General features: G+C 45.5%; 1 protein-coding gene across 1 annotated transcript in view; it reads left to right on the plus strand.

Annotated features, from left to right (window-relative positions):
* LOC119379249 (microtubule-associated serine/threonine-protein kinase 3) overlaps nt 1-17,772 on the plus strand; it is a 42,799-nt gene extending 25,027 nt beyond the window's left edge. The window contains exons 11-15 of the mRNA XM_049416544.1: nt 2,111-2,243; nt 3,465-3,610; nt 6,276-6,464; nt 12,985-13,143; nt 17,427-17,772. Of these exons, the coding sequence (XP_049272501.1) occupies nt 2,111-2,243; nt 3,465-3,610; nt 6,276-6,464; nt 12,985-13,143; nt 17,427-17,696 (897 nt within the window). The 3' untranslated portion in view covers nt 17,697-17,772. The remainder of the gene's footprint in view (nt 1-2,110; nt 2,244-3,464; nt 3,611-6,275; nt 6,465-12,984; nt 13,144-17,426) is intronic.
* The last annotated feature ends 217 nt before the right edge of the window (nt 17,773-17,989 follow it).

Consider the following 17,989-nt stretch of genomic DNA (forward strand, 5'->3'; position numbering starts at 1 on the left):
AGAAATGACTAGCGGTTACTACTGTGTACTGCAGCAATAAGTACTAGGTTTGCTCCAAGTTGTGCCATTCCTTTTTATTATTATTTTTAAATAGTTGGGACACCCTGTATGTAGACGCATCGCGGCACTGGGATGCGCGAGCTCTGAGGAAATAAGCACGCGCATAGTTTCCGCTTCGGTGATATGCCGCCATGCGCACTTTAGATGGATAGCATTGTTAGCTGGGTCAATAACACTTGTTGGTGGGCATGATGCTGAAGTAGAATCAAATTCGCGCACCAGACAAGGACGAGAAGCCGACTCGGAAAGGGGAGAAATTTTCATTTGTCGTCTTTCATGATAGCGCATAATCATATAAGCGCATAATCGGGTATCCGCAATGAGAGCATACTTATAAGTTGGATAGCGTAGCAGTTCGACGGGGCACAACCGGGAAACAGTGGCGTAGCCAATGGGGGGGGGGTGCAAACCCCCTCCAAATTTTTCAATTTTGCATGTGTATATTCTGGCTGCACCGCTTGCAAAAAAGAGATACACACATCAGAGCGCTCTGCTTTGTGCGTATCTCTTCTTTGTGTGTCAAATCGTTGAATTATCCAGCTTCAAATATGCTATACTAACACGCCCAGTCTCCAACCATCGCAGTAAGATAGCACATGTCAAGAAACGCAACAGTCGCTACGTTCTTGAGGTTGTGGGAAATACGGTGCATGTATGGCACCACTTGTGGCTTTACACTGTGGTCAAGCGGGCTGCCTGAAATGGGATACTTTTGTTTCGCAAATAAGTACCTCTGAAATCGCTGCTAAGATCACGCAAAAGAAACAAGGCAGGCAAAAAACGGTCAGCCTGATGATTGAGAATTCTATGCGTTGGATGTGAGTACATTCGTGAGAGCAGATAGCAGACAAACCTTAGCAATATTTCACTTTATTCGCCTTAGGTGAGCAGAATCGTAGCATATCAATGCCTTTAGCGTTCGGGAAATACAGGACCGACACACGCGATCGCTTGAAAGAAGGCGCGTCTAAAAACGGAAGTGAATGATGAGCAGGAAGCGTGTAAAAAAAGAAGGCCCTTCACATGCTGCCGAAAAGTTGCAAAAACAGAATATTGAGAGTTGCAAAATGATAAAAGAAGACGCTTTCCTCACGATAGGTGAAAAGTAATCCACTCCTAGAACTTTTAAGAACAGTATACTTCAGTCAAACACACATTGTAAGACAAGCATGAACATTTGCTAAGATTCAGCACAAAACGGGCGCCACACAAGGTGCAATACAAATTCCTTGTGGCAGATGAAATTAGTTATCAAAGTAAAAGTACATCAGAGACGAAATTCAAGGAAAGGTATAAAATTACGAACGGATAGGCCACCAGAATTTTGAAAGGCAATGACACCAGTATACCATGAATGTAACGAAAGCGTGTAAATGACCTTGAGGAACAGGATAGCGAGGAGTGTCTTGCGCGGCTTGTTGTAGTTGCGTAATTATTTACGTTTCTTGGCAACGTGCTTCCTTATTGCGCATGCACGATTATACGCTTAACAGACGAAACAGGCCAACACTACAGTTTAAATTTGCCCCAGTCTGTCAACTTCTTGTCCTTATCGGGTTTAGCGCATTTTACTCGCCTTCAGCGTTGTCAGACGGTAGCGGCGGCAGGCGCTGGCAAATTGGCCAACTAAGAAGAAAATTGTTTATGAACGATTACCTGCTTGCAGAACAACCTACAACTCGGCAGGCAGCGGAGTCTGCGACAGTCGGATCCAGTGATCCGTTGAGCGACCAGGCACGCGTCGATTCGAGAATATATATCACAGAATTTGCGGCACCTCCCATATATAATGAGCCCATCTCTATACAACGTTCATCATGCAATACGGCTCGCGTAAGCTGTAGGACACAGCGAGCGCTTTTCACTGAACTAGTAAATTCTAAAACATAAAATGTCCGTGAAGACATATGCTCAAAGTCAACGTATAAAAAACTCGACATTCATGTGGACATATATATGAAATGATTAGTTAACTTATTATTGCTAGCGGACAAGTTCCTTTGATACCAAAAAATGCTGACCTTGTCTTTGACGCGTCTTGCAATTTCAGGTAAGAGACAGTGAAGATCCGGTGTCTGTGAATGAATCTTTCATGGGCGAATCCAATGTGTCGTCATCAGAAATTGACTACCAAAAGACGACGGACGCGGAATCCAACTATGGGTTTACCGGCTTTTCGAAAAGTAAGCATGCGCAACGCATTATCCATAAATTTATCATGAACCATGCGCGCTGCAGCACGTATTGTGGACGTGACCGGCAGCTAGACATAAAGGTGCTACATTTTGTACTGTGATTTTAAGTACGATTTATTTCTGTGGTCTCGATATCTAACGCAAGCAAGTCATATATGGTACATAACGTTGGCTCCACGGGTGTTTTTTAGGCTATCGTCTATTGCACATAGCGCTATTATAATCCTCAGCCTAGGTTACAGGCGGATGATGCTTTGCCGAGAAGTAAAAAAATATATATTCGAGTAATTAGAAAGCTTTTGACAATTATTCTTTCAACAATTTACACCGCATTGTAACACGAATAATTACCGGTGATTTTTCAAACGCACTGACAAGGAGCAAATCCTCAGTATCACCAGTTTTGGTGTATCGATAATTTCCAATGTTGGCGACGAAATACACCGACGCCAGTCACTTCTGTGCTCCGATGCCTTAAGGGGCCTTTTTCCTTTCGTTTCTTTTGTTTTTTTCTTTTTGTAAAGGGGATGAGACTGAGCAATATAGTGATATTTTTTCTTGCCAGTTTGACGCCGCATATCTCGAACCCGGCCTGTGGCATTTCAATGAAAGGCGACCTGCCTTGCAAGCTCACCGGCTACACTCTATAAATCAAGATATGTTTTGTAAGGTAATCAGTGAAAAACACATTTAGGAAATCTTCACTTAGCCGATCACGCACCTTGAATTTCCGCGGTAGTAATACCCGCCTTCTTAAGTTGCTTCATGGGTTGAAATCATGTATTACCAGAAGGGAACGAACAGGGGTAGCGGATATTCTAGCTGACATCATGCAAAAGACCAAACCTGGGCTGGTCACGTAATGCGCAGAACTTACAACCAGTGGACAGTACGAGCAACAGAATAGTTACCAAGGGATGGGAAACGCAGTCGAGGAAGGCAGAGAATTAGATGGAGTAGAGAAATTAGGAAGTTCGCAGGGATAAAATACAATCAGCTGGCACAGGATAGAGTAAACTGGAGATCACTGGGGAGGCCTTCGTCCTGCAGTAGACCTCAATAGGTCAAAACGATGATGATGATGATTTTTAAACATTCTGCATATCCTAGTTGAAGAACGTGAACATTAGTGGGTCTCCTTGAAGTTTCATTTTCAGTGTCACCGCGTAATAATATACCTGACATTCGTGCATAATTTATTTGTCGTAGCGGACACGTTCAGCCGGAACAGAAGAGCGACCGAGAAGCTCGACCTGATATTATTCCGCAAGAAAAGCTTCGGGAGATTCTGGAGCTTCGGGCTCAACTTGGAAGCCGTGACAGGAGAAGGAGGGACAAACTTCTACATTGTAGAGGTGAGCCTGACTTCTGTCCAGTGTCACTGCTTTTGACAAATAGCTCTGCATAACGGCGCATTTGTGATGTTTTCCAACATTGCTGTACAGTCTAAATAGATCCCGCTAAAGTACGTCAAATTTCTGACCACGGTACATCACGGGGTCATCGGCGGAGAAACGGATTTTACAGTGTTGAGCAGTGTCAATGACACCAACTTGAAAAAAATAATTACAGAGGCCCTAACCCGATGGTCACTGAGGTACGTCAGAAAAAAGATTTTTTTTTTTGCGTTGGACCTACTTTTATTAATGATTACTTGTTGTATTGCGTTAATATACTCAAATGCCTCGGAGAACTGCGAGGTCACGAAGATAATTCATGTAACAATAAAAGCGTGTGTCACGCAGACAGAAAGCATATCAAAAATTTAAGATAGAACGAAATAGCAGTCTTCATGAAATCAAGAACGAATAGTGACAAAATAAACTAAATGTGTCGCGCAAGGAAACCCGAGTTGAAAGCCCTGCCATCTGTATTGTTTCTATCTAAATGCTTCACAGAATTACTGTATATGATAGGTTTAAATGTTTTACTTTGCACACTTATGGCAAATAATTATCGATAACGGCTAATTGTGTTCCTTAGGGAGCTTTCTTGTATTACAGAACATTAGCAATATTCTACTGCTTGTACATCGTGCCGGCTTGAAGAGATTTAGAACGATAATCACGATTGTTTCGGAGCGTGAATGCAGCACATAATTAGGAATTCAGTCTAGGCCGTCTGCGGACGTAACGTTAATGTTATCGATTACATTGAGGACGCTAGTGTGTGCGACAGCTATTAAATGAGGCCTATACCGTCCAGCTACTTTGCTTCTCCACAAGAAAAGCAATAGAATCGCGATAATGAAAGTGGTCAGACAGGGAGATACAATCTCGCCTATGTTGTTCACTGCACGCTCAGGAGTATTCAAACGACTAGATATCAAGAAATAGCAATAAAGATTTGCGGAGAGCACGTAAGACACCTCGGTTTACAGATGATAGCGCCCTTCAGCAATGATGGCGACGAATAAAAAAAAAAAGCGACCGAGACCTAAATCGAGAATGCATACTAAAGTAGGACTAAATATGAATATACGAAAGGCAAAGATAGTGCTCAACAGCCTGGCGAAAGAGTTCATGATTGTTAACAAGCATCTGGTGTCCGTTCAAGAGTATGTACACCTAAGCCAGTTACTGTCAGGGGAGCCAACTAACGAAAAGGAAACTTACTGAAGGATGACGATGGGTTGGAGCGCTTAGGGCTGACATTCCTAAACCATGACAGGCAATTTGCCACTGTACCTAAAGCGGAAAGTGTAGAACCATTGTATGCTATCGGAACTAATATATGGGGTGGAAACTTGGAGGATAACAAAGAAACTCGAGAAGCGAAGAACCACGCAACGTTCGATGGAACGAAAAATGACAGGCATAACATTAAGCGATCGGAAGAGAGCAGAGTAGCTTAGATAACAGGGTAAACGAGATTCTAGCCTACATTAAAGGGACACTAAAGGCAAATAACAATTTATGTCAGAGTGAAAGCTCAATGTATGACAACGTCTAAAACGGCAGTATTATCAACAGCAGTGTCTTACTTACCGAGAAATTAAGCTAAATGTATCACACGGTGAGCGCCACGAGCGGGACATTTTGGAAATGATTCCGATGACGTGAGAGAGCCTGACTAGAATTAATCAAGCGTAATCAAACTACCTGCAATAAAAAAGAACCTTCCGTGCATCAAGAGACGTAATAAAATGCTGCTCGTTCGTTTCTGTTTGATTCGTGGAAAAAAGAACCTCTTTGGCGTTTCCATAGGGAACGGCGCGCGTGGTTCAAAAGTTCCGTTTTCGCCGAACTGCGCTTCGCTCGGCGCCCTGCTTCGCTCATGCGGTCGCGTCTCAGTGGTAGTTTCGGTATCGCGTACTGCCGCGTGTGTTTTGCACGCTCGTGAAAGTCGCTCTGACAGAAAGTTCGACAAAATGCCGCATGCATGTGATGTTGCCGGATGCCCGAATGGTGCACGCCGCGAGTACACGCCGCCGCGCAGTAAAGGCAGGCAACGTTGGGCACGGCAACAGTGACGTGAGAAAGACCGCTTTCAGGCGGGTGATTTGAAGTGCGCTAACGCGATGCGGACCAATAAAACGTGATTTTATTTCAAAGTAAGCACTTTCTTGGCACAAAAGTAGCACTACGAGGATTCTGGACCGCTATTTCAACAATCAACGTCGACTTAATATTTGCCTTTAGTGTCCCTTTAAGAAGAAACATTGTACGTGGTCAGGCCCCGTTATGCGTTGGGGCCCGCCCACGACAAGAAGTAGCCGAGGACGGCAGAGGGCTAGATGGAGTGACGAAATTAAGTTTGCAGGCACAAAATCAAATCAGCTCGCACAAGGATGGGTTAAACTGAGATAAGTGGGATAAGCATTTGTCCTGCAGTGGACATAAAAAATAGGCAGCAAATGAATATGAAATGATGATGATGACCCTCCACGTGGAGCGCATAAAGCACGCGTACTCATCGAGTCGCGTATGACGACATAAGGAAGTGAAATGCAAGGGTCGATGCCGGGGTGCTTCGACGTGCCGAGCAAAACTTTTAACGTCAAGGTCATTTATTTCGCAGAGCGTGAAGCGAGGCAGCCCCGCTCAGAGGTCCCAGATTCTGGTCGGTGACGTGGTGGTCGCAGTCAACGGCACCAAGCTCGCCGGCCTGCCGCTGAACATTGTTCGGAAGATCATGAACTCCTCCGGGGACCAGCTCGTACTCACCGTCCTGACGTCGAGTCCGTACAGAATAATAAACACCAGGTGCGTCGTTAACAGATGCTGTTGATTAGCCGCTGCTCTCTCCGAGGAAAATGAGCGCAAAATCCGTGACATGTCAGGACGTATCGCTATTGAAAAACGGTGGTTGAAGTTCAACTCGCACTTTAATTATGTTCACGAGAAGCTCAACGAGGCCTTAATAATCGTCAAACGTAATAGCTGGCAGTAACTGCTTGAAGCCCAGCATGACAGTTGGCACAGCTTCCGCCGTAGGATGCGTGCCCCATTAAGAGGAAAAATGTGCCAATATCGTCGCACGAGGCGCTGGCGAGACGCACGTGGACAAAAGAAAACGACGCACGCTATCGGGCTAATAAAATACTATAGCGTCCGCTCGTGAAGCGGCGTTGCACCACATTCGCGCCATAGGTAATACGTGGAAGTGCGTTGACGCAAAATGCTCATCGCTTTTCTTCTTTCCTCAAGCAGCCCATCGCAGATTTTAAAAGCACACCGATTGTGATCTAGGAATCTCGTTGCGATGGCATCTTTTATTACCCCTCTGCTTCTTAAAATCAAAGTGGTGTAAATCATCTACAGTTGTGATCTTAAATACTTTTTCCCGCATGCTGCAATGTAAGCTTGGAAAACCCACGGACACATTACTGCAGTGGCAGGGTGGTGTGATTCATGGGTATCCCGTCCACCCATTGTGAACACTACACGGTTCAGTGTTCAAAATGTTTTGTCGTTTGTCCTTTGTGGACCCACTTTTTTGTGGGTCCACTCGTTTGTGGACCCACTCGTTTTGTGGACCCACTCGTTTGTCATTTGTGGACCCACTTCAGTTGCTGGCCTAGGCAGTATGTGGTGGCGCTGTCGTCAGTAGCGATGGCCGATTGGGGTGCCACGCCTTTTCCTGAGTATAGGAATGCACGGAACCGAGAAGATGGTGTTTGAATTTCTCATTGCATATCGGAGTTATGAATTCTAGCTTTTGTGAGAAAGCTTGCTGAACAAAAGATCTGGCATCGCAGACCGATTGTATTATTGCGATAGCAATTATATGGACAGTCTCGGCTGGAAAATGTCCGTCCCCGTCGCCGTCATTCACCGTATATGTATAAGTATGTATATATATAAAAAGGCCACAAAGAAAAATAATTAAGAAATTCTTTCCGACGCGCGGAATCGAACGGGCGACCTCTCGCTTTGCAGCCCGGCGCGTTAGACGTTAGGCCACAACAGAACCGTCCCTCAGCCTGCTAACGGCGAGCTATTTATACACCAGAGCACGCCTGTCTCGCACCCAGGCTGCTGGCGAGCCGAGCGGATACTCTCGCACCCAGACGCCGTGCTGGCCGGGGCTGCCAAGGCGCGAGCGAGTTGCACCAAGTAAACAGGGCAAGCTGCAGTTCTGAGGCTTTAAAGTGCGAAAAAGTACCCGTTCACGACGCTTCAGCGTATAAGAGCTCGTCTGGGCACTACTACGTCGTCTTTGGATGCCAAAAGAAGCAGCGCAACAGGAGGATATTACCTAGCGTTGTCTGCGACGATCACGACGCGCCACGGGAATAGTGCCGGTGCGGTGTTTTCAGCTTCGCCTCGAGTGGATAACTGTGATTCGAGAAGAAAAAGTAGGAGCCGAGTGAAAATGCGCGAGTAAGTACACTAACTGCGTGTATTCTGCAGTGTGATGCCCACCTATTTCATTTTACGAACCTAATATACGTGGCACGCAGCGGGGTTGAAAGCAGGCGCGAGCTTCGTGTGAGGGTGCACTTCATACCTTTGAGCGTTTCCTTTGACGAAAATGCAGTGCAAGGTAGTGCTTTCAAGCACAAGCAATCAGCATGCTTTGCCACTTTCAACGTAGTATTATGCTTTAGTGCGTTTGATGGAATCCACGCCTTCAAGATCTCGTCTTCAAAAGGTAATAAATGGTACGGTGTTCCTCAACAGCTGGTCAGAATCTCGTGCTTTTATTTTAGTGTTTGATGTCCCCAAATTTATTTGGACGCGAGGCATCCAGCTGAACATAATACATATATTGGCACGTAAGTAAACAGTACCCGCGCCAGTGTCCTTTACGTCGCAGGTGTAGCGCTAGCTCAAGCAACTAAATTTTTAGCATATTTACACAGCACACATTTAATAAAAGAGAACTGGATTCCGCCCATTTCGATATCGGCTTAATAGCACAGCTTCGCTTGTAGAGCGTCATCGTTACAAGATTAAAATCGCGCAGATAGCTTCCAAAAGGGATCGATGAACGATACTGCAGGTTATACTCTCCGATAGCACGCTTTTGTGAGCAAGACGCATTATTGTAAGAGCGCTCGTGAAACAAAAATTACGTTCCGCGAAACTACCCGTAAAGCGTACTATAATTATTACGCGTTGTATCTTGAAATGATGAGCTTTCACAAAGCTTTGTGCACAACTTGTAATATGGGGCAACAAAACATCGTTTCACTCTTTTGCAAGCTGCACTGCAATTACGATTCACGCGTACTACAGCGAGGACGTTTTTTTTACAAATGTAACAGCGTACGTAGCTGACGAGGTTGGTTCCGCAGCCTGCTCAGCACGTACTCAGCACGTACTGTGGACTTGCATGAGCAAGGTGTTCTTGATGTTCCAATAAAAACAGCGAAAACGTCCAGGCTAGAATAGACGCGAAACACGCTCTCCGACGGGCTGAGTTTCGAGAGTTTCACGTTTGCTCTGTGCAGCGTCTGCTAGCGTGGCAGCCCGCGCGCGTTGTTTCCTTGCGTGTGCGATAGATGACGCGATGCGCGATCCAAATATGGCGATGCGCATGAAATTCGCTGTGTTCTGGTCTACATACACCATGTAATTCACCATGCTTTCTTAGTGGCCACATAGATGGCGCGACGTGCGCGCGTGTTGCGCGCTTTAAAGATCGTCGCCCCGCCCCTGCGAACGCCGTTGCTGTTCGCTCTACAGGGCGTCGTCGCTTTCGTGCGCTTATCTCAAGGAAAGAAGGGGCGGCTGGTGGGGTGCTTCGCTTCGCTCGCTGCAGCGGCCGCGTTTGCGAAAGGAGCGCGCTGTTCAAACAGAAATAAGTAACAACTGCGACAATTAGTTCGCGCTCGTCTTGTGTGTACCTGTTCGTTTGTTTCGTAGGTCCCGCTTTATCTTTGAGCAGTGCGCTTCAAGTGTCGAGCTGTGACGCATTAGTTTGCGCTCGTCTTGTGTGTGCCTGTTCGTTTGTTTCGTAGGTCACGCTTTATGTTTGAGCAGTGCGCTTCAAGTGTCGAGCTGTGACGCATTAGTTTGCGTTCGTCCTGTGTGCGTTCTTTTCGTGCGTCCTTTGGGCTCGAGCGATGCGCTGGCAATTTCGAGCTGCATGCTTTCCGTTCTTCGCGTTACATTACAATTTATTGCTATCGCAATCATTGCTTCGCCGTTGCGGCGAAACTGTGACTTTTTTTTTAAATACTACATGTGTAGCAGCAGAAGCATAACACAGATACAACCATGCCGTTGAACTGCCAGGTGAAAATTTCAATGTGTCTCACACTTCGACAGTCACCGATAATGCAGGTACTTTGTCAACAGCTGGCCAGGGCATGTCATAACTTTTTCGCTAACAACCTTAGCTACGCCAGCTGATTTGGAGAAAATTAAAGAATATCTAAATTGTACAGACTAACTGAGAATTAAATGCGACACTGCGTACATGGCGTCAGGATGCACATAACGTGAGCAATGCAGCTTCAGGTTTCTGGGATAAAGAAATAAAGAAAACTGATTTCTCTGTCTTCTGTATTTTATCAGTCGCAAAGCACTTCACTAACAGAAAAAAGGGCACATCGATTGTGAAACCAATTTTATTCAACCTTATTCTTCAAAACTACAAAATAGCTGTCGAACGCTTGTACTCGACCGATAGAGCTGTAGATACCGTAGCGACTGATGAGCGCTACGCAAATCCACATGAAGGTCTTGTCGAGTAAGCAAGAAAGTCGTACGCAAGAAACTATAGCAAGCGAAATCGGCGCATCTGACGATCGAACATGCAGAGAGAGCAAAGTTAGCATGAAAAGAAAATAGAAAAGAGAACCACACCGAGTGTGCACAGTCTTCTCCTTGCAGGCCGATTCTCTTACCAAGACGATATGCACGTATATCCTCAAAAACAATTCCAAACGCATTCACGCAAAGCACAAAGATGGTTCTTACGGTACAGTTCGGCAGAAGAACGGCGAATAGTTTGGAAATCTCGTACGTGTTTTTCTGTAAATGCGGTGGCAATTTCGAGCTGCATGCTTTCCGTTCTTCGCGTTACATTACAATTTATTGCTATCGCAATCATTGCTTCGCCGTTGCGGCGAAACAGTGACTTTTTTTTTAAATACTACATGTGTAGCAGCAGAAGCATAACACAGATACAACCATGCCGTTGAACTGCCAGGTGAAAATTTCAATGTGTCTCACACTTTGACAGTCACCGATAATGCAGGTACTTTGTCAACAGCTGGCCAGGGCATGTCACAACTTTTTCGCTAACAACCTTAGCTACGCCAGCTGATTTGGAGAAAATTAAAGAATATCTAAATTGTACAGACTAACCGAGAATTAAATGCGACACTGCGTACATGGCGTCAGGATGCACATAACGTGAGCAATGCAGCTTCAGGTAATGGCAGCTTCGAACTAGTGGTGCCAAGCCTGAAGGAAGTGCGGAGCTGGGCGGCCTGCTTCGTTTCTCTTTAGTTGTCTCTTACTTTCTTCCCATCTTTCTTTCTTTTTCTCTCTGTTTATTTATTCTCTCTCTATCTACTCCCTTTTCTTTCTTGCTCTATCTTTCTTTCTTTCTTTTGTTTCTCTCTCTCTCGCTTGCCTCTTCTTTATTTCTAGCTTTTTACTTCTCTCTATTTATTCCTCTTTTTTCTTTGATTTTCTCTCTTTCTGCCTTTCTTTCCCTATTTTTCTCTCTCTCATTCTTTCTCTGCTAGGCTTTACTACCTCCCCTCCTCTTTTCCCTCCCCCTCACCGTCATTTCCCTTTCCCACCCTCTTGTTATGCTATACTGTAAAAGGCTATGCTATGCTATGCTCGCGTGCCTCGATAGCCGAGTGATTAAGACGCTCGCCTTCTGATCGTGGGTACGTGGGTTCGAATCCCGCCTCGCCAAGAAATATATTTCGCCGTGAATTTTTCTATTTCTCTTTCTTTCTTTCTCTGTACACGCTCTCTTACCCGTCAGAGTTATTGCATCCCACGCCTGACAAATTGGCGCACCCGTTCTGGAGCGAAGCAGAAGATGAAGCGGAGGACGAAGAGGGAACAGGTCGAAGAGAGCACGTGCCGGTTGATGATCATTTCTGTTCACCCGTCGCGGACCAAGCGAGCCTAAGCTGCTACGCTGTTAAAAATGCTGCTCACAAGTGGCAACTGTTCGCCTTATTCGTCCCCACTTGGTGTTATCGATTCGTGCGATCAACAGTCAACCTTGTCGATTGAAACGCCCCTCCTCCTTTGCTGTTGGCTCCTTTATGATAATTGTTGCGAGGGCTCCGGAAATTTCGACACCCTGGGGTTCCTTAACGTGCACCTAAATCTAAGTACACGGGCCTCGAGCATATTCGCCTCCATCCAAAGTGCGGCCGCCGCGACCGGGATTCGATCCCGCGACCTTCGGGCCAGCAGTCGAGCACCATAACCACTAGACCACCGCGGCGGGTGTTGGCTATATTGACGAGCGGTGCCCAACTAATGACGAAGGAAAGTGCTTTTGGATCCTTTCAGTCCCATGTAATGGTAATAAAGAATTTTTCTCATCGCCAGATGTACCTTATGCGCACTTTGCCATTCATGTGTACTTCGCAGTTACTCCGTTTAACCCTATCCTGGTATATGCTCCTGATAGTACGTAAAAGTAAAACACTAAATAAGACGCGATCGCTGCTCTGGACTGTACCAAAATAAAGCGATAAAAACACTACAGGCGCATTTACAGAGTCCCCTTTGTTGACAAAACTGAAGAGGGTCTTTAAAAGTTACTGCTCTCTGTGTCTGCAGAGACGTTAGGTACTTCAGTATTTGCACCTAAATGTATTCCGCGAGCACCTTCCTACATAAGAGCGATGAAGAAGCGGATGTGAATGAAACATTAGCCCTGGGGTGGGGGGGGGGGGGGGGCATGATTTAGACGCGCATGTAGTGAACGCCATTTCCTCGACGGAAAAGTCTTTCTGGTTAAAATTAATCGTAGACATTAACAATAGCAAACTTAACTTCTCATGTGCTGCTTCCGTGCTACGCGGTTCATTTTCTTGGAGCCAGGCCTTTCGTAAATATGTATAGTTTACCACAATGGATGTGAAAGCATAGCAGTCTGCATGTAAAACTGTCTAAAGAAAGCACTTGAGTGATGGGGTATGAGCCATTCTGATGAGTGCAAAAAACTATTTCTGACAAGTCCGAGAAATTAGCAGCTGTTTACGAGCTTTTAACGCGTCTGTACAAGCACAAATTTTCTTCCCTATATTTGCAGGCAGGACATGAACAACATCCTTCAGTCCTGTGGGGGGCAGGACATGAACAACATCCTTCAGTCCTGTGGTCGGCAGAAGCTCACATTGGCTCTCGTGCGAGCCGGATGCCGCAAAGGGGCGTGGTATGGCTTCACAACGTTCGAGGCTAAAACGTGGGACCAGCAGCAAAAAGCTTTCAGCCGTCTGCATATTGTGCAAGTACGCATCATCCTGTCAGTTCAACTGGTAACCAATTGCTGTGGCGTTACCAGAGATCTATGCTTGCCGCATTAGTCTAGTGCCTCGGGCGAATTACGCTGCTAAGCTCGAGATCGGACGTTCACTTTGATGGGGGCGCGAAATGAAAAAAAAAATGTCGTGCAGTTACATTTAAGTTTAGGTTAATGAAAAACTATACAGGGTGTTTCAGATAAAAAGCACCAAGTATTAAATTGTTGTCCTGTCTCGTTGCGCTACTTAAGATGGCATTTATGTCCATGCACCAACTCGTCCAACATTCAACACTCGTAAATTTTCAAAGTGCATTTACAATTAGGGTGCTTCATTACGCCCTAAAGAACTAAGAAAATTCTGCTTTCTCATCATTCTAACGGTTCCGGGTTGGAACCCATGACCTCCAGTTTAGCAGTGCAACGCGACAGGCACGTAGCTAACGTAGTAGGTGCTGGTATAGTAAAGCACCAGCACGTTGTACAATGCAAAATTACAGCAATAGGATCATCGAAACCGATGAGGAATGAGAATGACCAACGTTGCATTCAGCACAGAACGAGACGGCCTGGATAACCTTCTCGTAATGCGCGCACATGCCGGTCAAGAGGGTGCTATCCTGGACTAATCATGCGATGGCGGTGTTTTGAGCCAATAGGCCGTGAGAGCTGTGTGGGTCAATGATTGCCTACAAAGGGGGGAATTGGACTCTGTCCAGACTACCACTCAGAATGTCGCGTGCATTCGACTTCGGAGGGGCTTACGTTCGGTTGGCTGAATGCCATATGTGTTTTTATTACTATGAGCTTGCCAGCGCCCTTAGGGAACGATGATGTATCGCGAACGTTCGAGCAGCCTTCAAGTATAAAGCACCCGGAAGCGGACGTAGCATCGTGCACTGATTTTCTTTTGTCTGTGCCCTTGGTGAACATACATTGAAATCATGATCGACAGGGTAGTGCGTACTAGCGTGAGTTGCAGCCATTGTTATACTTATCAAAGAAAAATGCAACGCGTGACTCTGAAAAACACTTCTGAAAGCAAGCACTTTCTGCCCGCTCTGTGCTGTGTATATGAATGCTTCCATGCTCCAAGCAAAGTTATTTAAGAACTCTAGAACTTGTCGCCATTCACATCTCACGGTTGGGAAAAGCAACTTCATAGGACATGTATATTTTCCAAAGAATTCGTTGTTTCCGGGTCTTTTGAAAATTTGCCCCTAAGATTTAGTTATCGCAAAAAAAAAAAAAGAACGCGAGTTTCACGAATATTTCAGGTTTCTTTTACAGCAGTGTGCAACATGTAGAGGGCATTTAGGTAGAGAATTGGTGGGTTAAATTTTAATATCCTGCACTGTTACATAAAGAACTTCTTGGTTAAATTTACTGAAGCCATTCGATAATGTAAAGTTTCTTACCGAGTGAAATCGAGTTAATTATTACGGCTCCTTGAATATTAATTTAATTCGTGTGCTGCGGCGTACATAAAGATTTACATGAATCAGAGGTGACGATTTCTTAGAATTAGGGCTGGCGACGCACTGATACTCTGGATAAGCGGACAACCAGCCCAACCAGCGTTGGCCCAACCAACACCAACGAACTGAAAACGGGCTGTTTGCTGATGTGTAAGCACGTATCAAAGAACTAGAATGTTGTTGTGGATCATGTGTGTAATTCTGCACAGTAGCGCAAAGAAGCACACGGACGGCGACAGATCAAAACGAGACACAGCGCTACGTGTACACAGCGCTATGCGTGCGTCTTCGCTAAACTTCGGAGCCACATTTCTCCCGAGATGGATGCGCAGTGTGCGTCTCATAGTTTCTTACTATAATACCTAGAGGTGAATACCTAGAGGCGCTAGTGTCTAGGCGGGCTCCTTCAGCGGCGCTTCAACCACCATGGGAATGATGGGAAGTACAGGCTTCGGATTTCCTTCGTATGGCTTTCGTTCTTGAGATTTGCGACGCTTGTTTGCCGAGTGTAAAACAAAGTGATACGAAGTTATTTTCAATTAAAACTTGCTTAAATCTCTTTTTACGTAAAACTTATTGCAAAGTCTGTGTGACCGTGAGATGGAAGTGAAACCTGAACAAATTCAACCAGCAGGGTATGCATTGCTTTACAATTGTGTTCCACATTTGGCATCACGATATAATGAATTATTTTTTATAACATTTAAAAAAACCCGCTTGTTTTTCCCTCGAAAGTACGCGTTATCTATTTATGGAAATAACAGTAGCATATTGAGTAAGAAACGCTTAACGTATCATCTGCTGCGATGCCAGGTGCGTCTGTTCGTGTGGTCTGCCCCCAACGCATCTCTCGTTTTGTTGTGAAGTCAAGTCAATGGAGCGTGACGGGCGTCTACTTAGCTTTGCCGTCGTTTTTCAGTCGATTTGAAAGCGTTTTGACAAGTAGCGCTTATTAAAAACCATGAACTCTATGCAATTTCCTGCACTCGCATGGGACGCTACATCTATGCGCAGCGGTCAGTGCACGACGCTTTGCTAAAACTGTCAAATACTACCTGTAAAGCTGCAACGTCGCAGCAAACCAAAGACTTAGTGGTATTCAGCCTTTTTTAACGTCAAAGGCACTGACTGAGTGCTTTGCAACGCACCCCTACTGCCCACGCCTCGCGAAGAACGAAACTGAAACTAGAAAAAGAACAGATCGGTAGCCAGTTCGCTAGCTAACGCAATTTAATCCGAAGCCTGTACTTTCCATCATTCCCATGGTGGTTGAACGATCGCAGGGCCAGTTGCCTCTCTAGGTTATTGTATGAAACTCTATGGTGCGTCATAAAAATCGATGGAAATCGCAATGTTTTGCTTAGAAAACGCCAGGTGGCGTACAATGTGACGCAATGTCTGGAATATAGGAGTGGCTATGCATATTTATGAAATCCAGTTTCACCTTCAAACCGCACATCTAAAATGGGGCGAAAGATTTTTTGATTTTCATTTTTTTCTCATTCCATGCCGTAATATTTAAACGGTAATGTTCATTTAAGTCTGGCCATGCTGAAAAACGCACGTCGTCACTCTGGCCGCGAGCTACAGTATCGTGCGCGAGTATGTAACTTCGTAACAAGGCGATAGATGTGACATTACTGATGAGATCCTGGCGAAACTGGAGGGCCGCCTTTTCCAGGCGTAAATAATTTTAGGAATTACTTTAATAAAACAAAGTCACAGTTTCGCCGCAATAGCGAAGCAATGAATGCGATAGCACGAAATTGGAATGTCACACGAAGAATGCCCCGTATATATATATATATATATATATATATATATATATATATATATATATATATATATATATACGGGGCGCGACGGCGACGGCAAAAATCAGCCGAGATTGTCCATATAATTGCTATCGCAGTAATATGAATGGTACAATATGTGGCTTCGGGACAAGAGCATAGAGAGCACAGATACATGGTCGCTTGTTGCGCAAGAAACCGACACGAATCTTCCTCCTTTTCAAGTGACAGGAAAGTCGTTGTCTTACGCTAGCACTTTTCGCACGACGCGTTTGGAAAGTGCCCCAAAAGCACGCATTTCCATAAGTTCCTAATATTGTGCCTCTTCGCTGACTTCGCATGAAATTGTGCGCTGACGGCTAAGGTTAAACGAAGGACCAGTCATATAATCTCATTTGTAACGCAAAAAAAAAAAAAGAGTGCGTGCCGATCGAAAACGTCAGAACAGCTCGCATTTCTACAGATGAGCACTACCGCCCCACAAGCGACAGGCCTCTGATCGGGAAGTCATCTTGTGGCGCCGTTTCAAAATTAGGAACACAAGTCCATCAATTAAGGAGCGCTGTGACACTTGAATGTTATATATTACGCCGCGTTTCGGTACTGCGCGTACGTGATAGTGCGCACGCGAGACATTGACAGAAGGCAGGTTTAGAATAGGGTACGCAGAGATAGCGTTCGTTTGGTGCGATGCGCTATTTCCGTAACCTAACGTGGCTACCCAAGAGGGTAGCGAACGATGCGTGCGCAGTGGCGACAAACGCTAACGTAAAGCTTTGCATACGCTATTCTAAAACTGCCTAATAACGGGAAAGTCCCCGTTAGTGCGAACGCACTGATAAATAAGAGGCAAAACAAAAGGGGCGCTGAGTTCTAATGATCATTGATTTTTAATGTGCTACCTTGCTAGGCTCTGTGCAGACTAATTCCGTGCATTGCAGAGAGCGGAAGGTGTATGTTGTATGCGTGAGATTGAAAGCCGCACTTGGGGCCGTTCACAGCGCGCCAAGGACGTGCGTGTGCAGACTGTGGGTCAGAACTTGTTTCCCGGAGACGTGTTGACGCACGTGGACGGAACGCCGGCTGACAAGATGAGTCATTCGATCCTGCGGCAGTACATGGCCAAGGCGCGGCCGGAGATTCAGGTCACCATCGCGCCTCTGTCGCCGCTTCGACGCAAGCGGCCCTCATCCACACGCCTGCACGAGACATTCATGTCCGACGACAGCGTCGGTGAACCTAGCAGCGTGGCAGCTGACATCAACGAATGACGACGTCACCCGAGGACTGAAAGTGTTGTAGGTGGCAAGAGCGCGTGCTTGCACTCTGGTTGAGTGCTAGCTACTTTTTTTTGTTCAAAACAAGCGTTATGGTATGCTTGTTTCATTAAAATTTTACACTGAATTTCGCCTCCTTCACTGTCTTAAAACTTTTCGAATAAAATAGCGTTTTCTTAACTAGCCACCTCTGTATTATTACGCAGCGCTGCAACGAAATTCTAACTCGTCTGAGGCATTTAGCACAGTGCTACTGAATTGAGCTTGGATCGCTCTATAGCAGGGGA

Source organism: Rhipicephalus sanguineus, chromosome 1, assembly GCF_013339695.2.
Source record: "Rhipicephalus sanguineus isolate Rsan-2018 chromosome 1, BIME_Rsan_1.4, whole genome shotgun sequence".
Taxonomy (NCBI): domain Eukaryota; kingdom Metazoa; phylum Arthropoda; class Arachnida; order Ixodida; family Ixodidae; genus Rhipicephalus; species Rhipicephalus sanguineus.